The sequence below is a fragment of the Falco naumanni genome, chromosome 12 (genome assembly GCF_017639655.2).
Source record: "Falco naumanni isolate bFalNau1 chromosome 12, bFalNau1.pat, whole genome shotgun sequence".
NCBI lineage: Eukaryota > Metazoa > Chordata > Aves > Falconiformes > Falconidae > Falco > Falco naumanni.
The window spans coordinates 22,221,826-22,242,333 of NC_054065.1; the positions used below are offsets into that span (position 1 = coordinate 22,221,826).

At 40.5% G+C, this 20,508-nt stretch overlaps 1 protein-coding gene across 3 annotated transcripts in view; it reads right to left on the reverse strand.

Moving 5' to 3' along the window:
- Window positions 1–20,508, reverse strand: part of LPGAT1 (lysophosphatidylglycerol acyltransferase 1) — a 67,160-nt gene that overhangs the window by 12,880 nt on the left and 33,772 nt on the right. For all 3 annotated transcript variants that reach the window (XM_040611764.1, XM_040611763.1, XM_040611765.1), the window contains 3 exons: window positions 19,802–19,897; window positions 16,338–16,611; window positions 7,386–7,512 (listed from right to left, as the gene is read on the reverse strand). In XM_040611764.1, coding sequence (XP_040467698.1) covers window positions 7,386–7,512; window positions 16,338–16,611; window positions 19,802–19,897 — 497 coding nt within the window. The remainder of the gene's footprint in view (window positions 1–7,385; window positions 7,513–16,337; window positions 16,612–19,801; window positions 19,898–20,508) is intronic.

Sequence of the window (20,508 nt, forward strand, 5' to 3'; positions counted from 1 at the left end):
TGGCACCTGTGGTTTAAAAGCACACCCTCTTTAAGGAGTCTGGGTTCAGGACAGGTAACTGAGAAAGTCTGCTGTTACAAAACTCTTCCAAACTGATCCAAAACAGCAGCGGAAAGCCACTGCTCTGACTGGATCTCCAACCATCAGCTGCGAGGTCTGCCAGGTCTGCTGTTAAAAGATGCAGGAAACAGTTTCTTCTTTCCAATGAGACATGGCATCAGGTGTCACTGTGGACAGCGTGAGCATAGTCTTGGCTCTACCCCACCTTTGGGTAGCCAGCATCAGGAACGCCACTACGAGCAAAGTCTGCTGATCTTGTGAAGAAAATGAAATGTTGCCAGCACATAGAGCTGTCCTGACAAGGAATAAGGTCAACAGGTAATATCTGAAGCTTCTAGATTTTCTTGGGCACTTGAATCTCTCTAGCTTTTGGACAAAACTAACCTCACATTGTGTGAAAATAAGAGCACCTTTGTTCCTGGTGTGTCAAACAAGGAATCTAAGAGCACTGAATAAGATAACCTGACCAGAAAATTCAAGTGGAATGGAAATATTTCATTTCTCACCAAGGGAACAGCTACTTTGCTATCATCAGGGGGAGGTGGGGAAGGGGCTAAATTTCAGTAACAGCAGTGGCACCACAGGTTGCACCCGGGAAGTTAAGCGTGTGGTAGAAGTAAAGACTGAGTTGACAAAGCTGTCTCAGTAATGAAGCACTGTCTTCTAGCTGGAGGTTACCCGTCTGCAGCTGTGAGGTGACAACAGATGTGGGACACTCCATATAGCTGACTGAGGGACAGCAACTTTCTTAAACCACTACACAAATGTGTATTTTGTCCCAAACCAGAATGTATTAGCATAAATGATAGTCCAGGAAAGAAGAAAGGATTTTTAAAAAAAAGGAGATGTAACTGCCAAAGACATACTGGCGTAACTAAGAAATCATGGAGACTACTAATTGTGGAGCTACTGATAGGCCATTCCTCAAAAGATACCAAATAATTTTCAGAAATACAGCATTTCAGAAACATTTAAACTTCTTAAATGGTCCTTATTGGAGAAACAACTTTTGATTCTGTATTAAAATACTGAAGTTCACGGGTACCACCTTGAAGTACTAATTGCCTTTCACCATCTGTCCTAACCCTGAATTAAAGTTCTTATTACCCCCTGCTTTTTCCTAAATCATAGTATTAGTTGCTGTTTCAACGACTCTTTAAATAAGCTCAGCACGATGAAGGTTGTTGGTAGTTCTCAGGCATGAGATTATTTGCATTTAAAAAGTGTATTAAAATATACTGCCAAGCTAGACACCCTTCACATTTCTGCAAAACTCGTACAGCAACCACGATGTTTTCCATCTTATTTATAGCTAGGAGTCTAGTTTATTTCAATAAGTGTGTATCAGTGTAGACACAAAAAAAGAACTTCCTCAGCAGCCGAAAACTTGCTTCAACAGCAGCACAGTACAAAAACTGGTATGACAAAGAAAGGTGACATAGTACTTGTCCGCATTATGGCACAAAGACAGCTGAGTCGGCTGGAAATAGCGTGGTACTTTCACGCAGCATTAAATGCAGTTATCGTCTGCGGTGGAGGCGACTACGGCTGGCTCCGATGTCGGGGCCTCTGCGCCGCAAGCACTGCCGCAGTGCCAAGGCAAGGAGGTATGGTCATACACAGGCACGACCCAGCAGGAAGCTAATGCAAGAAAACCCCAACCCCACGCCATTCTCAACTGAGGGGAAGCCACGCATCGTACAGACTTCACAGCCAGGGTCTTTGCAATTTTTATCTCTCGGGCTTGGACAACAGAGCTGCAGCACGTGGGAGATCTTACTGTTAGAGAAACTTGGAGACTAGCTGAGAAACACCAAGTCAGTAGACTAAAGAAGTGACTGGTGTTAAGAAGAAAAGAAATAATCCCATAGCTCAACGCGCTGTGGGGAAATGGTGGGAGCTGAGAATAGCAGACAGTATGAAGTCTTGCTACACAGACCCCAAACCACGCAGCCCATTTCTGCTGAGTGTAACTGCAGTGATGCCGGACTTACAGCCAATGCACATCACAAAACGACCCAAGCATAAAGCATAAAGCTAAAGCATTCTGAGAAGAGGAAACAAACCTTTCCAAGAAACTTGTAATAAAGGGCAGGTCTCCCAGTTATGCTTTTAGTTAGAGATGACTTGCACCTTCCAGCTTTTTTTTTTTTTTTTTTTAGTGCTTACTGCTTTAACAGATGGGTTGAAAATCCCCCCCAAAATCCCAGTGCCATTCGACCTGGAAGAAATTAATTAGATATTCTCTTTCAGCATTATGTTTCAGGGAGCAAACCCAGTTTTTCAGCACTTTCAAATGAATTTTGAGACTAATCTGTCAGGGTCAAAAAAATGATTCAATAGTTAGAAGGGCAAGTTCTTACATCTTTGTGTTCTAAAGAAACTGAAACTTAGTAGTTGTCCTTTTTTCTAGGGAAGTTACTTTTGACATCCTGAAGAAAATCAGGCCACAGTTTAGCCTGATTATGAACTTCAAAAAACCATGTAATTTATACTGTAAAATGAAGTTTGAAAAAACAACGTTTAGCTCATCATCAAAATTGAGCTTTACTGGATTAAACTGATCCTTCTCTGCCATTTCCATCAGCTAGCAAACCATATAAAAATGAAAACATAAGGCTGCTTGCTATGTCCTCTACACTCATCTGTTATTCCTGAGGTAGGATAAAAAATAATCCTGCAGTAAAATCACTATGAGAAGAGGAAAACACTAGATTCGAAAGACCACAAGGCAGACAGAGACAGGCTGTGACCAAGGCAAACAGCAGAAAGGACTGACCGGGCAACCAGAACAAAAAGCTCTGCAGTCTCCCCTGCTCCAGTTCGACTAGCACAGAAAACATTGCTTTTTTGCCCACCGCTGTCATGCATCAATTCCTTGCTCTGGGCTACTCTAAAAGGGGGAAAGCATGTTTAAATCCCAACTGTCCTTTCACACAGTAGAGATGGCATCTGGTCACAGAATCACAGAATGATTGGGGTTGGAAGGGACCTCTGGAAATCATCTAGTCCAAGCCCCTGCTAAAGCAGGTTCTCCTAGAGCAGGTTGCACAGTCTCGCATCAAGGCAGGTTTTGAATGTCTCCAGAGCAGGAGTGATTCCCAGCCGCTCTGGGCAGCCTGTCCCAGTGCTCCGTCACCCTCAGTTTTTCCTCATATTGACATGGAACTTCCTGTGCTACAGTTTGTGCCCGTTGCCCCTTGTCCTGTCACAGGGCACCACTGAAAAGAGCCTGGCCCTGTCATCTTGACACTCACCCCCAAGATATTTGTAGCCATTGATAAGATCCCCTCTCAGTCTTTTCCAGGCTAAACAGGTCCAGCTCTCTCGGCCTTTCCTCACCAGCGAGATGCTCCAGCCCATTCATCACCTTCGTAGCCTTCCACTGCACCCTCTCCAGTAGCTCCCTGTCTCTCTTGAACTGGGGAGCCCGGCCCTGCACACAGCACTCCACATGCTGCCTCATCAGAGCAGAGCAGAGGGCAGGATCACCTCCCTCGACCTGCTGCCCACGCTCCTCCCAATGCACCCCAGGATCCCATTGGCCTTCCTGGCCACAGGGCACACTGCCGGCCCACGGGCAACTTGCTGCCCACCAGAACCCCCAGGTCCTTCTCTGCAGAGCTGCCTTCTGGCAAACAGGACAAACCTCAGCCACAGATTTAATCCTTGCCTACACTGTTCAGGACAAGGAGTACTTAATACCAAATTGTTATCAAAATCAAGAAATACTGAGGAACCACCTCAAATCTGTGACCTGCAGAACAAGTGCCAGCGCTCCCAGCTGCCAACCCCAGATACTCTAACGGCTCTGTTACAGCAATGTTTTGGTCTCTTCATGGAAGATGAACTTAAAAGTAGCAGTTCAGGTTTCCTGGTCAAGCCGTACAGCTATGCAGGTCTGCTGTATCATCCTCTGCCCAATGGATTGACCAGCTCCCAGGGAGCAACATGGGACAGAAAGCTCCCAGGACACTTCAGCACAGTAAGAGGTAGCTCTGCATTCCCAAACAGAAGTGCCAGGGATGAGAGAAAGGAGGTTGACAGGGCAAGGATCAGCTAACTGGTCACGAAGTACAGCTGTTTGTAGCATGCGCTGTTTAACCAGCATAAAGGGGTTTGGTGTTTTTCCATAACTGCTCCCGATGGAGATGTGACACAGAAACAGGCTCAAGACATCATTGTGTTTTCAGACAAGTGAGGACAGTACCCACGAGGCACACATGCAAAGCTCCTGAGAGACAGTTTTCCACTGGCCATACCTGTAATTTCAAAAATGAGCTCTAAGAAATTGATGTCAGCCCACTGGGCTTCAAATATCTGGCTTCCTGATCCCGGAGAAGGTTTAATACAGCGACAGCAGAGCTGTAGTGTTTTCTTTAACTCCAGAGAGAGAGTTGATCCCTACTCTTCCCTGTCCACCACCCCCAGTTTCCCAGGCACATGCTCCATCTTCACAGGTCCTCAGTGGTACCAATAACTCTGTTCAAACCATCCATACATGATTTAAAGTTGGCAAAACCCTGAAGGTGCCCATCACGTTACAGCATTCTGCTAAAAAAATAACTCCTAAGAAGTCTAGTCAAGGGATCTGGGAAAAAAAATCAGTTGCTCTAATGCCCTGAAGGGAATCCAACAGGAAAATTTCTGTATAAGCAACAGAACAGGATGATGCAACATGAGTGAAGTCATGTACATACGCTGTTGAGTCACTCTCTGCTAATCCTGCCATGGATAAATATATCCTTCATGTAAAACAGAACAATATTCTTAAAGCCACACAAAAATATCTAAAAATAATTTTTATTGTCAAAAACACTGAAGGTGAAAATTCACCATATTCATTCCAAACTACAGCTCTAATTCCAGATACGTTAAAAGGTCTGTCTTAGCATATCATAGCTAGATGACACACTTAAGCTGGAAAAAAGGATACAAAATCAAGATGACTTTTTTGGTATAGAATTATTTTGGCTAGTTAAAGAGAAGAGCTGCAGAAGGACCTGACAATAGTTGCAGACAAAATTAAATACCAGTAAATGCAAGGCAATGAACACTGGGGAAGGAAAAAGCACCAGCAGCTATGCATACACTGCCACGGCCTCTAAGGTTAGCTATTTATTACTCTGGTAAGCGATCCCACAATCCCTGTGGGGAATTCAGGATGTCAGTCAACTCGCAACCTAGTTGTAGCATAACCAGAAAAGACACAGACAGAAGTAACAAGATAATCGGGGAAAGGCTTTTGCGTAAGGAGACACCAAATAGATGAAAGCTTGTTGGGCTGGGAGCTAAGGCAGGATATGAGAAAGCTCGTAAAATCACAGGCCAGGGAGAGCGCCACCGAGGAATGATTCATCCACTTCTGGCACAACATAGGAAACAGGCTGCACCCACTTAGGGCATCAGGTGGGGAATTTAAGACAAGCAAAACGGAACTGGTCCTGGCTGCCACTCTCAAGAACAGTTACACGTTGTGTCATGGGCAACTGTAGGGTTTAAGTATAAGCAGGTTAAAAATGGTATTAGACAAGTTCATGAAGGCCAGGTCCATCAGCACCTACCAAAAGAACGATCCAGATGCAACACCTGCTCAGAACACATCGCAGCCACCGCATGTTTATGTGTGGAGGGACGGTGCACGGGCTGCCTTCCTGCACCTTTGCTGCTACTGCCCGCTGTCACAGCCAGAGTACTTTGTTAAATACATCTTTAAGAACTGCTAACCTGCATCCAACCAAAGCATTTACAGTCTAGAGGACTCATGCCTAAACTCGACATGCCGATTTAAGAATTACCAGGACTGGAAAGTTAGCCAAAGTGCCACTTAAAACCCTCTGTTTGCACTTCAGAGGTATGACATCCAGCACTCCGCCTTCGGAGACATGCCGCTGCGCTAGTTTCCATTTGGGACATACTTCAAATGTTTTTAAAGGTCAGTCGTAACAACTAGAGGTTATTAAAAATAAAATAAATCTTAAGAAAGAAAAATCAAATTGAGAGGCTTGTCTTTGTCCAAACCAGTGATTTAGACCCTCTGGAAGAAAACAAACCTACACCCAACAATAAACAATTTCTAGTATTTTTTCTTAGAATTTTAGTACTAGAAGACTGTAATATTCAAGTTCAATACAAGGAAGGTTACATCATCTTTATGCTTGTGCTCAAAAATAGGTTTTGAATATACACATTTAGAAGCAGGAAGTTAATTCAACTTAAGATAACCTTCTCTCTTTTTCAAAGTATTTTTAGAAATACTCTTCAGTAAAATTCTAAATACCTTCAACTTGCAATTATCCCAGATATCTGAGAGAGTACACTAAGGTGACCTGAATAAAGCACAACAGATATTATGGTATCTTACGTAAATTAGGGTGTAAGTATGTTCACCTTCAGAAAAACTTGAAGGCAGATTTCTATAAAAAGCACGGACAGATTTTAAACATGGCCATGGAAAGGAACTCCAGTGAGCAGCCTGGAGTCTGCACCACACAACACTGACACAGCAGCAACGCTGGAGAAGGTCATTCCCAGTTAAACCAGATTCCCCCAGGGGATCCACACGCGGATATCTGAAAGCTTACTGTAAGAGTCTAAAAGCTCCCCAAAATCAGCAAAAGGGAATTAAGACAAAAATAACGCAATTTTGAGATAAAATGTGATCAACTTATTTGGTATAGGAAAAGTGTTAAAATATTTCTGGAAATTTCAGACATGCAATTAACTGCAAACCAAAAGCAAAATGCAGCTTCTCTCTCCATTAGATTAGGTCTTGAGACAAAGAACTGCTGAGGAGGAAAGTTTCAATAGTAACCATCCTAGGTGTCGATGAGAGTCAATTTCCAGAGTGTTGCTCTGCTCAACTATTAAGAGTATGCTTTGAGTCAAAAAGCTGACATTTCTTTGTCAGAAAGTTAAATACAATATATAACAATCTCTCAGGAAACCTGTTTATTTAATAACACAGTGATTTTTATTTTGCTGTCATTATTAAAAAAAACAACAATCAAGATCGGTTTGCCAGCACCTTAGCATTACAGTGGAAAGGAGGACCTAGCCAATCAAATATATATCTCATTACTATATCCAGCCACAGGACACTAGCCAAAAACTTAAATGTGCTAAGATACGGCATGGTCTCTGAACTTTTGAAAAGACAGCTGTGTTTTGTTTAGATAATATGAGTTGCCCACCTGTGAGACACAACACATAAAGACGACATTGCTACAGATTTTCCATATCCTAAAACTTGATGTTACTAATTTGTAAGTACTTGGGGTTTTAGTATTTGAGTTCAATCTAAGAGTAGAAGGTTTATTTCCTACCTGTAATGTACATGTGTCACTGTCGGTTGTCGGTAGCCAAGAATCCAAGTTTGGATGTCTATAGGTTCACCTTTGGGATACGCAATGGTTGTATCAATCACCCACTGGAGGCCTTTTGATTTGCTCTCTAGAAACAAAAAGAAACATGGTATTAAAAGTAATCAAAATGTCCAAGTCTTTTATTTGAGACTTACTCCATTTTTATATTACTTCATGAGGTATGAGGCACAAATGAAATTAGACAGCCAAAAATAAAATCCAGATTTCATTACAGAGCACAAAAATATTGTTACAAACTTCTGCTAGACCAGGATTTTATTTTCACAGTTATTTCTGTTGTTCTTACGTATTGTAGTACACAGAACAGAACAAGTTCACTCACTGGGTGTGAATATAGTCACAAAACATGTTGGCTCAAAAGTTAGGTGCTTCCCCTCCTCTACCAAAAGGAAGTTAAAAAATAAAAATCCAACTTTCTTGGTCTGGACTTTAAGCACATTTACAACTGGGCCTTTGTAAGAGCTTGCAGTTGCAGCTCACTGATGAAACAAGAGACATGCAGATCCCTCAAAGGTTCTTAAAAATCTGAGTTATGGGATAAAGAGTAAACACAACACTTTGTGCGTTAAAGACAAGAAAGCAACAAATAGAAGATCGTCAGTTTTCACAACAGAGAGGAGATTTTATCCACGAGGTTCCAGTAAGATTGATACCAGTGCAAGTTCAAATGATGCTCAGCACATTTAGAAACCGGGAAAAAAAGGATCAAAGGAGGTGAAAATATTTGCTGTGGAGATGATTCAGGAGAGTCAAACTTAAATCCAAACACAGGTTACTACCAGCAATGGTCAAGGTCAGACACAGCCAAGCCATGATCTCCCTCTAGTATGTCTTCAATTCACAGGTTTGCGGAGGGAGAGCAGCAGACCTGGAAAGCAACCAGGAAGCAGGGGCACGCTGCCAAGATGGCACTTTGAGTTTATCTTGTCAACTTTATTCTGTGGGAACTGGAGCTGCCTTGTATCTGAGGTCACGTTATGTTTGGACTAGTATAGTAAGATGCTTACTTAATGTTTAATATACTAGTATAGTGATATGCTTACATCATACCCAGCAGTATCTTAAAGCACTTAAAGGGTAGACTATTAAAAACAGCCACCTGTTGGCAGAAGCACGTAAGAGGTGTTAAGTTTTAGTACAAAGTACAAGACTCTCTGAGCCTGCAGCTGATATAGCTATGAAAGACGTACGACAGAGGTTGACAGAAACGCTGTCAGCATAAAGAAGGCGCACAGGGACAGACTGTCTTTCTCAACACGAGAACAGGCATATTCAAAATGAAGCCGAGAGGAAAAGTTTTCAGAGTAAACTGAGAGAAATAATTATTTGTACAGAGGGGAATAGAACTGTGGGGAACCCCTTGCCAAAGGATGTCAAGGATGCCGAGAGTTGGGTTCAAGAGGAAACCGGACAAGTACACGGAAGAAATCCGTTGGAGGGTTAACTAAATGGGCAGCAGCCCCCATCTGGCTTGGGAAACCTACCACACTGGAAACAAGTCAGAAACTAGGAGAGCACGTGGGAGAAGTATGATGCCTGTTTGCTGTGTTCACACTCTTCCTCTAATACCCACTTGGAGCCACGGACAAGATGTTGGGCTAGACAGATGTTTGCTCTTGCCCAGAATCGCCACTCAAATTTTACAGAAGAGCTACCACACACACGAAGAAATCTGCAACACACAGTCTGAGGCGCACTCTAAACCCCACTGTTATTAATTAGCACAAACCAGCACATACATGCAAGGACTGACTAGCAAGTTTCTACCTCCATTTCATTTAATTTGTGTTTAATTTAATTACGTGTGAGAAGACAATTACAGCAACACTATCACATAGATCTATCAATTATTTTAACAAGCAGCTAGTGTTTTCAGTAGTGGTGTCTACTCAACAGCGGAGTTGTACTGCTTTGTTACAAATGTATGCACACTACCTGAATAAGGCTAGACAGTATTTCCTAATATGTAGGTAATGAGTTATTAGTAGCATGCAATATGCTATTCCAAAATTTGACCAAGAGCAAGCTACATGAGTTAAGCTGAAACATCCAGTGTCGCCTTCTGGAGGTGCAGTATTTTAAAACCCTGACAAGACACATAAAATAAGCACACGAGGTCCCATTAGAGGCTCCAGTCTTGCCAGCATCATGACAGAGTGCTTGTCAAGTCTCTTAAGAAAAGCACTAACTACAGAGTCCTTCATTTTAAAAGTAGCAATGTATTAGAGAAAAGCCAATAACAAATTAATAGTAGATCCACAGAAGTATTCATTTAGAAATGGATTTCTGAACAAAGCCATTCAATTTATTATTTTCCCAGATGTAAAGTAAGAATGGATAAAGTAAATTGTCCCAGTAAGCAACAGAGATCATTTTAATTGCAATTAAAAAGTGCCAGATGAATATGGGCACATTATCTTATTATTTACAGTAAAATCTTTTAAAATCATTTATTAAATATTTAGCTAGTATTTCAAACTGTTCTTTCAGTGGTTAATGGTTCAAACTTCATTACGGGAAGACTCCTGCAGTCCTCTTCTGTGCTCATGTCCTACATTCTGCTTTTGTGGAGCAGAGCTGCTGCATGGATTCCTCAGACCAGCTCCAAACTCACCTTGAGCCCCTCCAGGACAGGGTGGGAAGAAAAACTTGCCTCTGACAGCCAACAGAAACCCCAGATTAGGGGAAGAAAGGAAAAAAAAAAACCCACAAAAACCCACACAACAATTTTTCTGAAGGTAACAACAGCCTCCATAGACCCTCCTTTAGAGCAAGCAGGTCTTAGCACAACTCCCTCCATGTACAATTACCAAGACATGCTATCAAATCAGCCACAGGCATATTTCTGCATGCTCTGGTTTAAAATAAGCCTTACATAATCATCCAAGATCTCACACTGCCAAAAACCTCTGAGTCACCAAGGATTTCAGAAAATCAATTGTGAAATAAATCTTATAGTGCTTTCGGGGGGGTTATACCATGTTGCACCCTGCTCATGAGCATATTTATGTTAAAGACATGAAGCTCTAACAGATCCTGAAACTGAAAAAATACCAGACAACACAAACACAACACAAAGGGTAGGACCTCAGTCTCTCTGAGGACACTGCTTTCAGGCCTAAGCAGACCTTTGAACAAGAATAAACTCTTTTTTAAATACACACTAACAGAAACTCGGAACAGAAAGATTGCTGCGTTAGTTATAACGGGGTGTGAATCAGGTCTGGCACATGTAGCTGAAAAAAAGGCAGTTGCATATACCTCCTCAAGAAGTTGCATATACCTCCTCAAGAACTCCTCCTGCCAAGCTTGGCTTGGCCAATGCAGCCATGGGTGCTTCTGCTTGCCAAACCCTTTTTCTACCTACTTTCTACCTACCATTAGAAGACAGCCCCATCCTTCATTCCTAGTACCTGCTGAAAGATTGAGCAGCCTGCCTGCTGGAGACTGCAGCAGAAGAAACTGTTCAGAGGCCAGATCTAAGCAGATCTCTTCGAGCACTAGGGTTTTTTTTCTGTGGTATCAGTCTGCTTGCCACTTTCAGCGCAGGTGGAGGATTTTGATTCCGCAAATTGCCTCAAAATGTGAGCAGCCTGATTCTTTTTGAAATAGTACATAAATGTTCAAAACAGGCCTGCAGGCATCTGTCTACACAGCTGCATCCAAACTACGTAGTAACAATGTACCCTGGTATGCATGGTACATACTTGTGTTGTGAGTGTTAAGAGAAGATTGAACAATCACAGCTAACAGTAGCTTTCTGGCCTAGACAAAAAAAATCAAAATAGAATTTAAACAGTTTCTTAACTTCTTGGTTGGTTGGGGATTTTTGTGTTTGGTTTGTTGTTGTTTGGGTTTTTTTAAGTCACCAGCAGAGGCAAATTTTTGTAACTATTTTCTTCCTTGTTTTTGTTCTAGCTGTGGATTTGGCGATAGTTGCTTCTTATTTAGTTATGAAGCAACTTACATCAGTGTCTTCAAGGCATTCAGTGCTTTGTCACCCTCTGCTCTCCTCTCACAGCATATACCTGACTGTCTACAATCACAAATTTCTTGTGGCTCAGAGCTTATCTTCATCCCCTCTCTCTTCTTCCCCGGGTTTACCCTCAACCAGTGCTAAAATCCAGATTTGACTATGCGCAGAACTCCTCAAACCCGCCAGCACACTGTCAGTGTTTACCACTGAGAAAAAGAGCAAGTTGCAAAGACAGGTTTCAGCAGGAAACCTCACCCCCAGCCGAGCTCTGGATGGTGCGATACTGCCAGATTGGATCTGGAGTGGGAGAGAATGCACCAGCCAGGCCTGACCCTGAGCACCGCAGCTTCCACTTGAAAAAGAAAATACTTACTAGCATTCACTAGTATTCAGGTGTGGTTTCCTGAACGCTTACATCACCCTGAATGCAGCCAGAAGAGGCTGTTGCCTCCCCCTGCACAGTAATGCATTCTTGTAACTTGCCCCTTGTTCTCTACTTATCCTCACGTCATCAACTGGACCATTGACCCTAAAATTAACTTTTTTTCTCAAAGATTAGCTCTCAGATGTAACATTTTATCATTCCCAGATTTCTCTGTAAGAAGTCACCTGGAACAAAACAAGAAGCCCCTTTTCCAGGATTAAAAAAAAAAAAAAAAAAAAAAAAAAAAGAGGCCTTCCCACATGTTATTCCAGTCACATTCCTCATATAACAGTGAATCAAAAAGTTTGATTTTAAAAAAAAAATCAATTATGAAGTCCAGTGTCCAGCTCTGCAGAAAAGAAAATTGAATTTTTCTGACAAAAAGCATCAGAACTGAATGTACTGTGCTGCATTTGAAAGCAGGAAGATAAGATTTCAATATAGCTTTAAGCAAACTCATAAAAACCTCTGATCAGATGCCACATGGTAAAATAAAGCAGAATTAAAAAAAACATACTAGAGCAAGGTTGATCAAAAATAAGCTCTGGAAGGTTTATCTTTGGTGAACAATTGCTCCAAACTCCTGTGAATTGGCAGCTGTTTGGCATTTAGAACATTTTACTAGTTCTAAAACTCGCAAGATCAATTCTTACGAAGTGAAGGAACATTGTACTTGCAACTATGTCAGAGACTAAGTGTCCTGTTAAAAAAATTAACAAACCCGAACCCATAAAACACCCCCGCAGGCATGCACCACCCCCTCTCTTACAGGGTGAAGGTGATGATGGCTATGCATCAAGCATTTCTGTGCTGCCTGTATTTCTGTTCTGCACTAAAAACTTCTCCTCAAATGCAGGTGCTGGCTGCAGCCCTCTGTTTGGGCAGCACTGTACATGGGCCCAGAGGGATGCTTTCATCAGACACCAGAATTAACTTACACCACCTTTTCAGGCACAGACACCACTTTACTACATTGTGTGTACTTTCTAGCTTCAAAGGCACTCAAGCCATCAAAAGATAGTACTATCTTTCCTATGTGTTTTTCCATCCTATTTATTTAGAAATAAAATTGTAAGATTTCCTTAAACTAAACAAGTGTTTCAAAAGGCAGCAAAAGCAACAACTGTTTTAGTCATTTAACTTTGTATTTACCAGCAGTAAGTTAAAGTTCACCCTGATGAAGGCTAGTACTTGGGACTTTAAATATGAAAGAAGGCTTGGAAAACTGTTAGGAGGGAGGAGGAAATTAAGACAATAGAGGCTGTTTGCCTTGGAAAAGCAACTGATACAGAACTGATCAGTTTAAGTACAAGAATAATCAAATATTATTGATCGTCTAGCTCAGGAACATTTGTTCTTCCTGTCACTTTACAGAGAAAGAATCAGGTAAGACAATGTGGAAAATTTATAACTAGTACAAAAATAAACTGAAAAGGGGATTGGTTATTAAGAATAGTAATATCGTAAATCAAGGCTAACGAAATTCTGGGGAGGCTACTGAACCCTTGCACTTCACAACATAAACCCACCTCTTACGAAATGGACAACAGAAATCAGATTAGAGACCTTAGAGAAGGACAGATGATGTAGCATTTATCTGTTGCACAATTCTTGAACTATTGAAGGCCAAAACTTCAGTGACATTTGACGGACAGAAGCAAGCTGGGCTGGGGAGCTGACATGATGAGAGCACGGTAAGCAACTGGGCTAGTACCAAATTAGGGTGCAGAGTAATGGTATATTACAAATTAATCATCTTTCCTTCTTTCACCCAGTAGTATACACCGTTCCAGCTCAGGAAGTAGAATGCTATAAAATCTACAATGGTATAAAAGCTACAAGCATCATTTAAAATTAATTAAGTACTAATAAAGTGACAGCACTCAAGAACACTGCAACTGTTTATCATGACTCATTGTAACATAGCTAGCCAGGAAACTCAACAGGAAAGGGACACAGTTTTTGATGAGGAGGAATTAACTGTTAATCTACAAACCAATTTAAAACTGGGTGGGGGAGGGAGGTGAACTCCCATCATTATCAATAAAGCTCGATGATTAACAAAAAGATTGAGAGAATGATACATAATGGAGAAGAAAGATTATTATAGTAGGCTGAATAATTTGGTAACCCAGGACACCAGGAACGTTGCTAAATAAGACAGTATAAAGTACAAGAAGCAGTGCAGAGGAGAAACATTTTCAGTCAACCATGACGTTCACGTGTGATGCTACTGACAAAAACACCATTTCTCAAGCAAAGGAGTACAGTAATGATGCGCAAAAGTCTATATGCAATCTCTAGGCAAGACACCAGGGAAACCTTTGCTGTATACACCACATCTAGTTCTAGCACCCACCGCTCAAATGGCCACCTCAAAGAGGACACAGACATGTTTGATTTCAGGTTGAGCCAGGGTTTTTCATGTGGTTTTAAAAAACTGGGACAGATAGAACAGGTAAAAAGCACAGGTGATCACTAACTTTTTAGGCTTCTAATTTTATATTATAACCTTATCAATTTATACCATTATACTTCATTCAACTGAACATTCTTCAAAAATTTTCTGAAGTGGCAGTGGCAAGAGTACAGTAAAAGCATTTGGGAAGCAGAAGGTTAAAGGAAGAATCTTCTATACGAGATACTGGTCAAGAATTACCTTTCATACATCTCTGAATGGGAAATTTTACCATGCTAGAAACATTTTTGTAAGCTTAAAAGAAGAGAGGACTTAAACACTCTCAGCTTCATTATGTATCGATATTACTCTTTCCTAGCATATAAAATTTACTTTTACTTCCCTTCTTCATCCCTTTTATTATGTTTTCATGTCCATTACTCTCAAAGAATGATAGCTGAACCCACACATTTCTTTCCTATTTTTGCCCATTTATCTTTCCTTCTGTTTTTTTGAGTAGGGTGGACAGATGGGGCTTCACTGTATTTGTGAGACAATTCCGTTATTTTAGCACCCAGTTAGGTCAACCACTATCAAATGCTCACTTGTCCAGAGTCTGAATCATGCTGCTCAAAAAAAAAGAGTCAGGTTTGATGTTCAGCTAAGGTGATAGCAATCTAGGAGTATGAAAACATAAAATTGGTATTTGACAAGTGCTTTTGGTCCCTTTACAGAACTAGGGGGACTGTAATTCATCTGGGTAACTTCTTGCTTTTCATACGTTTTTGCCTTTGAGATAGGAAGAAATAGAAAAGGAACAGGCCAAATTTTTCCCCTTAAAAAACAACAAGGACTGGGGTATACTGTTTCTCTCTTCTAAACCTAAAATTTTCTAAGACAGAAAGGGCTTTCTTCAGCTTTTCACTTCTGAATGTAGCCTGGAATATTCTGATGCATTCCATGGCTTGATTTTCAGTTCATTTAAAATCTTCCCTCCACCCCTGCAAGAACATCGTCTCCATTAATTTCTTATGCTGACAAGATTAACTTCAAAACGAAACATCTGGAAGAGATTTCTGTATAAAGGTTCCTGCTAACCTTGAAATTTGACCTTCAGACAGAAAAAACCTGAAGTCATCTGCATATGTGGCTTCATCAGCATGGACCTTTGTTCCAAACCGCTAAACAACTACAATAATTTGGCTATGGAAATACCAGCACCACCCATCAACAAGACACCACCACAAACCCCCAGTCATTGTTTCTATATGAAGTAACAGAAACCTACAACTAGGTTAAGATCTAAACCCGCTCTTGAACGTGCCAGGAAGTTAATTTTAAAATCAAGAGAGTAAAAGCATCGTCCAATAACTACAGGCATTATTTATATCCCAGCTACACCCTCCCTCTACAGCCCAGGTGTTCCAGAACAGTAATGCTACAGGAATATTCTTATTCCCTCATAACTCTAACATAAGGCAGCAAAAACAATCCTTCAAATCTAGCCACCAGCGACAGTTAACTCCAGCAACAGAGGGGACAGTTCTCATAAAAATCTGCAGAGAACAGAACAACTCAAACTCAATAGCAAATAGTTCAGGAAGAGGAATGAAGTATACAATACTGGATGCAAAGAAACTTCTACAGCCAGGAATAGAAATATGAATATATAGTTTACATATTCCAGAAATACTTTTACTATATTTCCATACTACCATAAACGAGGACAAATCATCAGTCTTGCTGAAAGGAGCAGCCCACCTTCCTCACTCTGGGTGCTCATTCCAGTATCTTTATATTTACCCATCATGTGTGCCAAGCCAAGCTTTCACACAGCCACACCATAGATTAAATCAAATTAAAACTATGGTTTTCTTTTTTTTTCTTTTTTTTTTTTTTTTTTTTTTTTTGTCTCAACATCAGAAATAAAGTTAGTGGAACTAAAAGTAAACATGAAAACATTTATATAAATATGATGGTCCATTATGGATGTATTTGACATTTAAAGAGACCAAATCAACACAATATTTTTGCTTAACTCAAATCTTACACATTCAATTTGCTTTTTATCCACCAGAGTGAAGCAGTCTTTACCTTTTATCACAGCATCTCCACCTGCTGGAGTTCCATTTTCTTGCGGCGCTACAAGCGTTTTCAGAATTACTTGTGTTGCCCCAAGTCTCGGCAGGGTGACATGTTTAAGAAATGGCAAATTGTTTTTCTTGGCAAATGCCTGGCTTGTTTCTCTCCTTTTCCTAAGAAAGCCACCTTCTGGAAATAAAACAATCCATTTCCGATTGCGGCTCCTGTAATATTTTTCTAGATGCTCCTTGAGTAACACAAGCTGCTGGTCACGGTGTGCTCTTCCCTGTAAGGATAAAACATTACCTAAATAAAGTGAATGCTTAAAAGAGATAATATTAGACAGGTAAGTACTACATTTCTAAGATTTCTCTCTTTCCAGAGATAGAAATAAGCCCCTAAAACAACACAAAACAATGTTCTCCTCAGAGTACCTATGGTGGCCAAATTAACACCACTTTACAGAAAGGCTGAAAAAAGGTCCCTGAAATTGAGAACGAAGCTCCTGATTTGATGACTTCTCCACAAGAGTGACGTCCAGACTGTAAGTGGGAGGATGTATTTACAGAATTCCCTAGTTGTTACTGGGTCCCAAGCTGAATTTGCTAAACTGCATTCTGCAAACACAGTCTAGGGGTCAAGCTATGATTTGGGGGTCTGCTTATCATCAGTAATTTCTGCAAGCCAAACAGTATCCTTGCTTATACTATTTTCTACGCAGCTCTCCCCCCACCTCCACCCCATACTAGCATTGCAGAGGTACCACAGACAGACCTCGAGACCAGGCCTGAGGGGGCTTACCACAGCAGAACCACAGATTTCACCCAAATCTGCAACGCTTGAATGACTCATTTCTCCTCTTTGATGTATTAGCACAACTTCTTCACTTAAGACAGTAAGATATGTCCTTAATTACTGCAGAAGTATCTTTGATATTTTCAACCACAATCTTTTCTCTTCCGTCTCTGCACACTTGCAAGAGCAAGCTACACCAATTTTCACAGGAATGAATTTACATCAATTAGCATTTTTGAGTGCTCCAAAGTGACTTTGTCAAATCACCCAAAAGACACAGAAGTCCAAAATTTAAGATCTCCTCAGCAGAGGTGATTTTAATTCTCTGAAACATCAGCAAAACTGCCACAAACCTTCCACTGTTTGGTGGCTGGCTGGGTTTTTTTATTAGAGGAGGAAGAGGGAAAGAGTGGGGTTGAGTGGAAGACAACAAGAACCAGTATTTTATTGAAGATTAGTCTGGTGAAAGTTTCTCCTAGATTTAAGTCTCACAATGGCAACTACTTCCAACTTACCTCATGAAAGGGAAGGAAAAAGCTCTGCCTGCTCATATTAATGCAATTAAAGAGTAACATAAACGTTCCTCAGTTAAACCAGTCCCTTCTCACCACACCACAGGACTCCAGGATAGCACAGCAGTTAAGAAAAGAGCAGTGAATAATAAACTTTTCACACATTAGATATTAGAACTCTCCAAAACCTAAACAAACCTGATTAATATGACTGGTGAATAAATTTCAGTTTAGCAAATACCGTGAGGTTTAAGATGCTGCTGCAATACAGAAAAACCTACTGGACTAATGGGCAAGAGAGGAGTGTTTAAAAACAACCATGACTAGTGGAATACTGAGGCGTACTGGAAGATAAACCACAGTTAACATACTGATCAAAAAGAAGAGAAAGCAAGTCATACAAAAGCAGAAGCAGCTCCTTAACATAACCAGTTCTTGAAGACCATGGCTAGCTGCTCACCATCACAGGGAAGGGGCTTGGCCCTCTTCCATTTAAAGGAAAGAAAAGAGATAGCAGCAGACTGCTGACAAATTCAGGATGCCATGCATTTCATATCACCGATATGGCAAGGTACCAACAGTCTCTGTTTCCAGTAACATTTTCAATATTCATATTCATATTCAAATACTAGCCAACATCTAGCAGACTTCAGAGGCATTCCTAAAGCTATCGTTGGTGCTGCTCAGGAAAATTAGGCTAATGTACATTTTTAACAAATTGGATGTACTGTACCATGATCAAATTACATTATTTAACAGCGGGGAAAAAAAAAAAAAGTATTTGCTCATCCAAATATTACCTAGGGCCTTTCTATAGTTAGGCAAAGGATCATTACTCACTCACCTTAAGTGTTTTTGCTACACCCAAAGGCTAACTAATAGCCAAGAAATATTTTATTTTCAATTGGTTTATATTTAGACTCATGATGACATTTTATTTGTGACATTGTGTATCTCAGCCGCTTTACAAAACGAAAAGCCTTAGTTTTTGCAGCTCAGTAAGGGTTTGATTTTGTAACTGGAATTGCAACATCACATTCAGAAAATTACAATTAACAAGTTCATAGCCACATGTACCTCAGAATGCGTATCTTGTCAATTTTAACTACTGAAATAGACCTGTATTTCACGAAGTGCCAGACCTGTTCTTTTCCATACTTTCACAGTACATAGTTGTTTATCTCTAGAGATCTTTATTTTATTATCTAATTTTGCCTGAGGTTTTCTAACCATGCCTCTAGTCTTAGTGAGAAATCTCACTTTAGCTGTGATTAAATATTTCTTTATTTCGTTCTGAGTAAATTAGCTTCTCCTCCACTGTAATGTGAAAATTCATTAATTCTCTCTGGCTGCCTATACATTTGAAGTCCAGACAAATAAAAATAAGGAGAGGAAAGAAATGTGTATGCTGGATGCTGCAGTTCAAATATCTGGCAGCAGGTTCATGCTCATCACTGTACTTCTAGCGTGCAGTTTCATCAGCAACTACCAAACAACAACAAAAACCCAACACCCCACATTGGAAGAAATAACCTGAGGTTATTTATTTCCTTAACATTTGAGATGCTGAGCTCAACACATTCTTTCCCAATGCTCAAATAATAATAAACTGGTTCATTTCATGAATTTGTAAAACTGGTTCAAATAACAACTGATTCAAGAATCAGTTAATTACTACTTATGCAAGTCCATTAACACTTTAAACTGGTCTACTACCATGTCACCATCAAAAGGGATGGTCCTGCCTTTCCTTATCTGAAATTTTGACAATCAGAATAATGACCACCCAAACTCATCACACAGCTTCAAGGTCACTAAGGAAAGAAGAGAGATGCCAAGAATGGGCAGTCAGAAGTGAAGTGAGAGAAAGGACTGCCCATGTACTTCACTTGTACCAGTCTCTCATAAAAGGCTCCCAACATAATTGGGTTCCATAAACATTTGTATCTAGGCAAATAATAAAATAAGCTTGGAAAAAAGCAGTTTCACAACAAAGCTCTAAAAATAAGCTTGGAAAAAAGCAGTTTCACAACAAAGCTCTACCCAAACATACACATTACAGCATAGTTACTTCACCCTGCAAACCATCCAGGCAGTGGTAAGTCCCATAACACCACAGTATTCCAAATATAAGGATAAAGCAAAGCACTACAACATGTTTCCATTTACCTGTCTTATAAAGAAGTCTCCATGGATTAGAGACACAATACCAAAGTTTGTATACTTAAAAATATGATCCATCAGCCACATCATCTGACGGACAACCTGAAAAGTTAAAAAAAAAAAGTTTAGTAAATACGAAGTGCAGAGAATTATGTATATACTGGTCCCATTCTTGTCACCCTCACAACAGCAATAAAACTAGCAAATAGATGAAATAAAGTCCTTTATGCCCCGAAGTATAAAGCAGCACAGGTGCCACACTTCTCCTTCAAGCGTAGGAATAAATAGCTGTCTTTTTGTAATATAATATATGGTTCTGCACTGTTAGCCATATGCTGATTCCCGTGTCTTTTCACACAGGTAGCATAATGCTTCTTATTGACATACCACCGCAATTTTAAGCCAGTTGCAAATGAAAACCATTTTCAACATTCATTAAAGTACACAAGACAAGAGGTCTGTATTTGAAATCTCCAACTGTTTTACGTCTCCTTACATTTTTTTGCACTTGGTGATTTTGGGGATGAGATCATGTTGTTCTCGTGCTACTAATGTGCACATGCTCCATACATGCTCATTCTATCTATGAACAGCAGTGTTCACTGAGACCTATGCACAGCCCACATGCCGTTACTAATTTCTTTCATAGCAGAGCAGCCACGTGCATCCCTGAGTATTTCATTAAATCATGCTCCTTGGCCCAGCCCAGACAC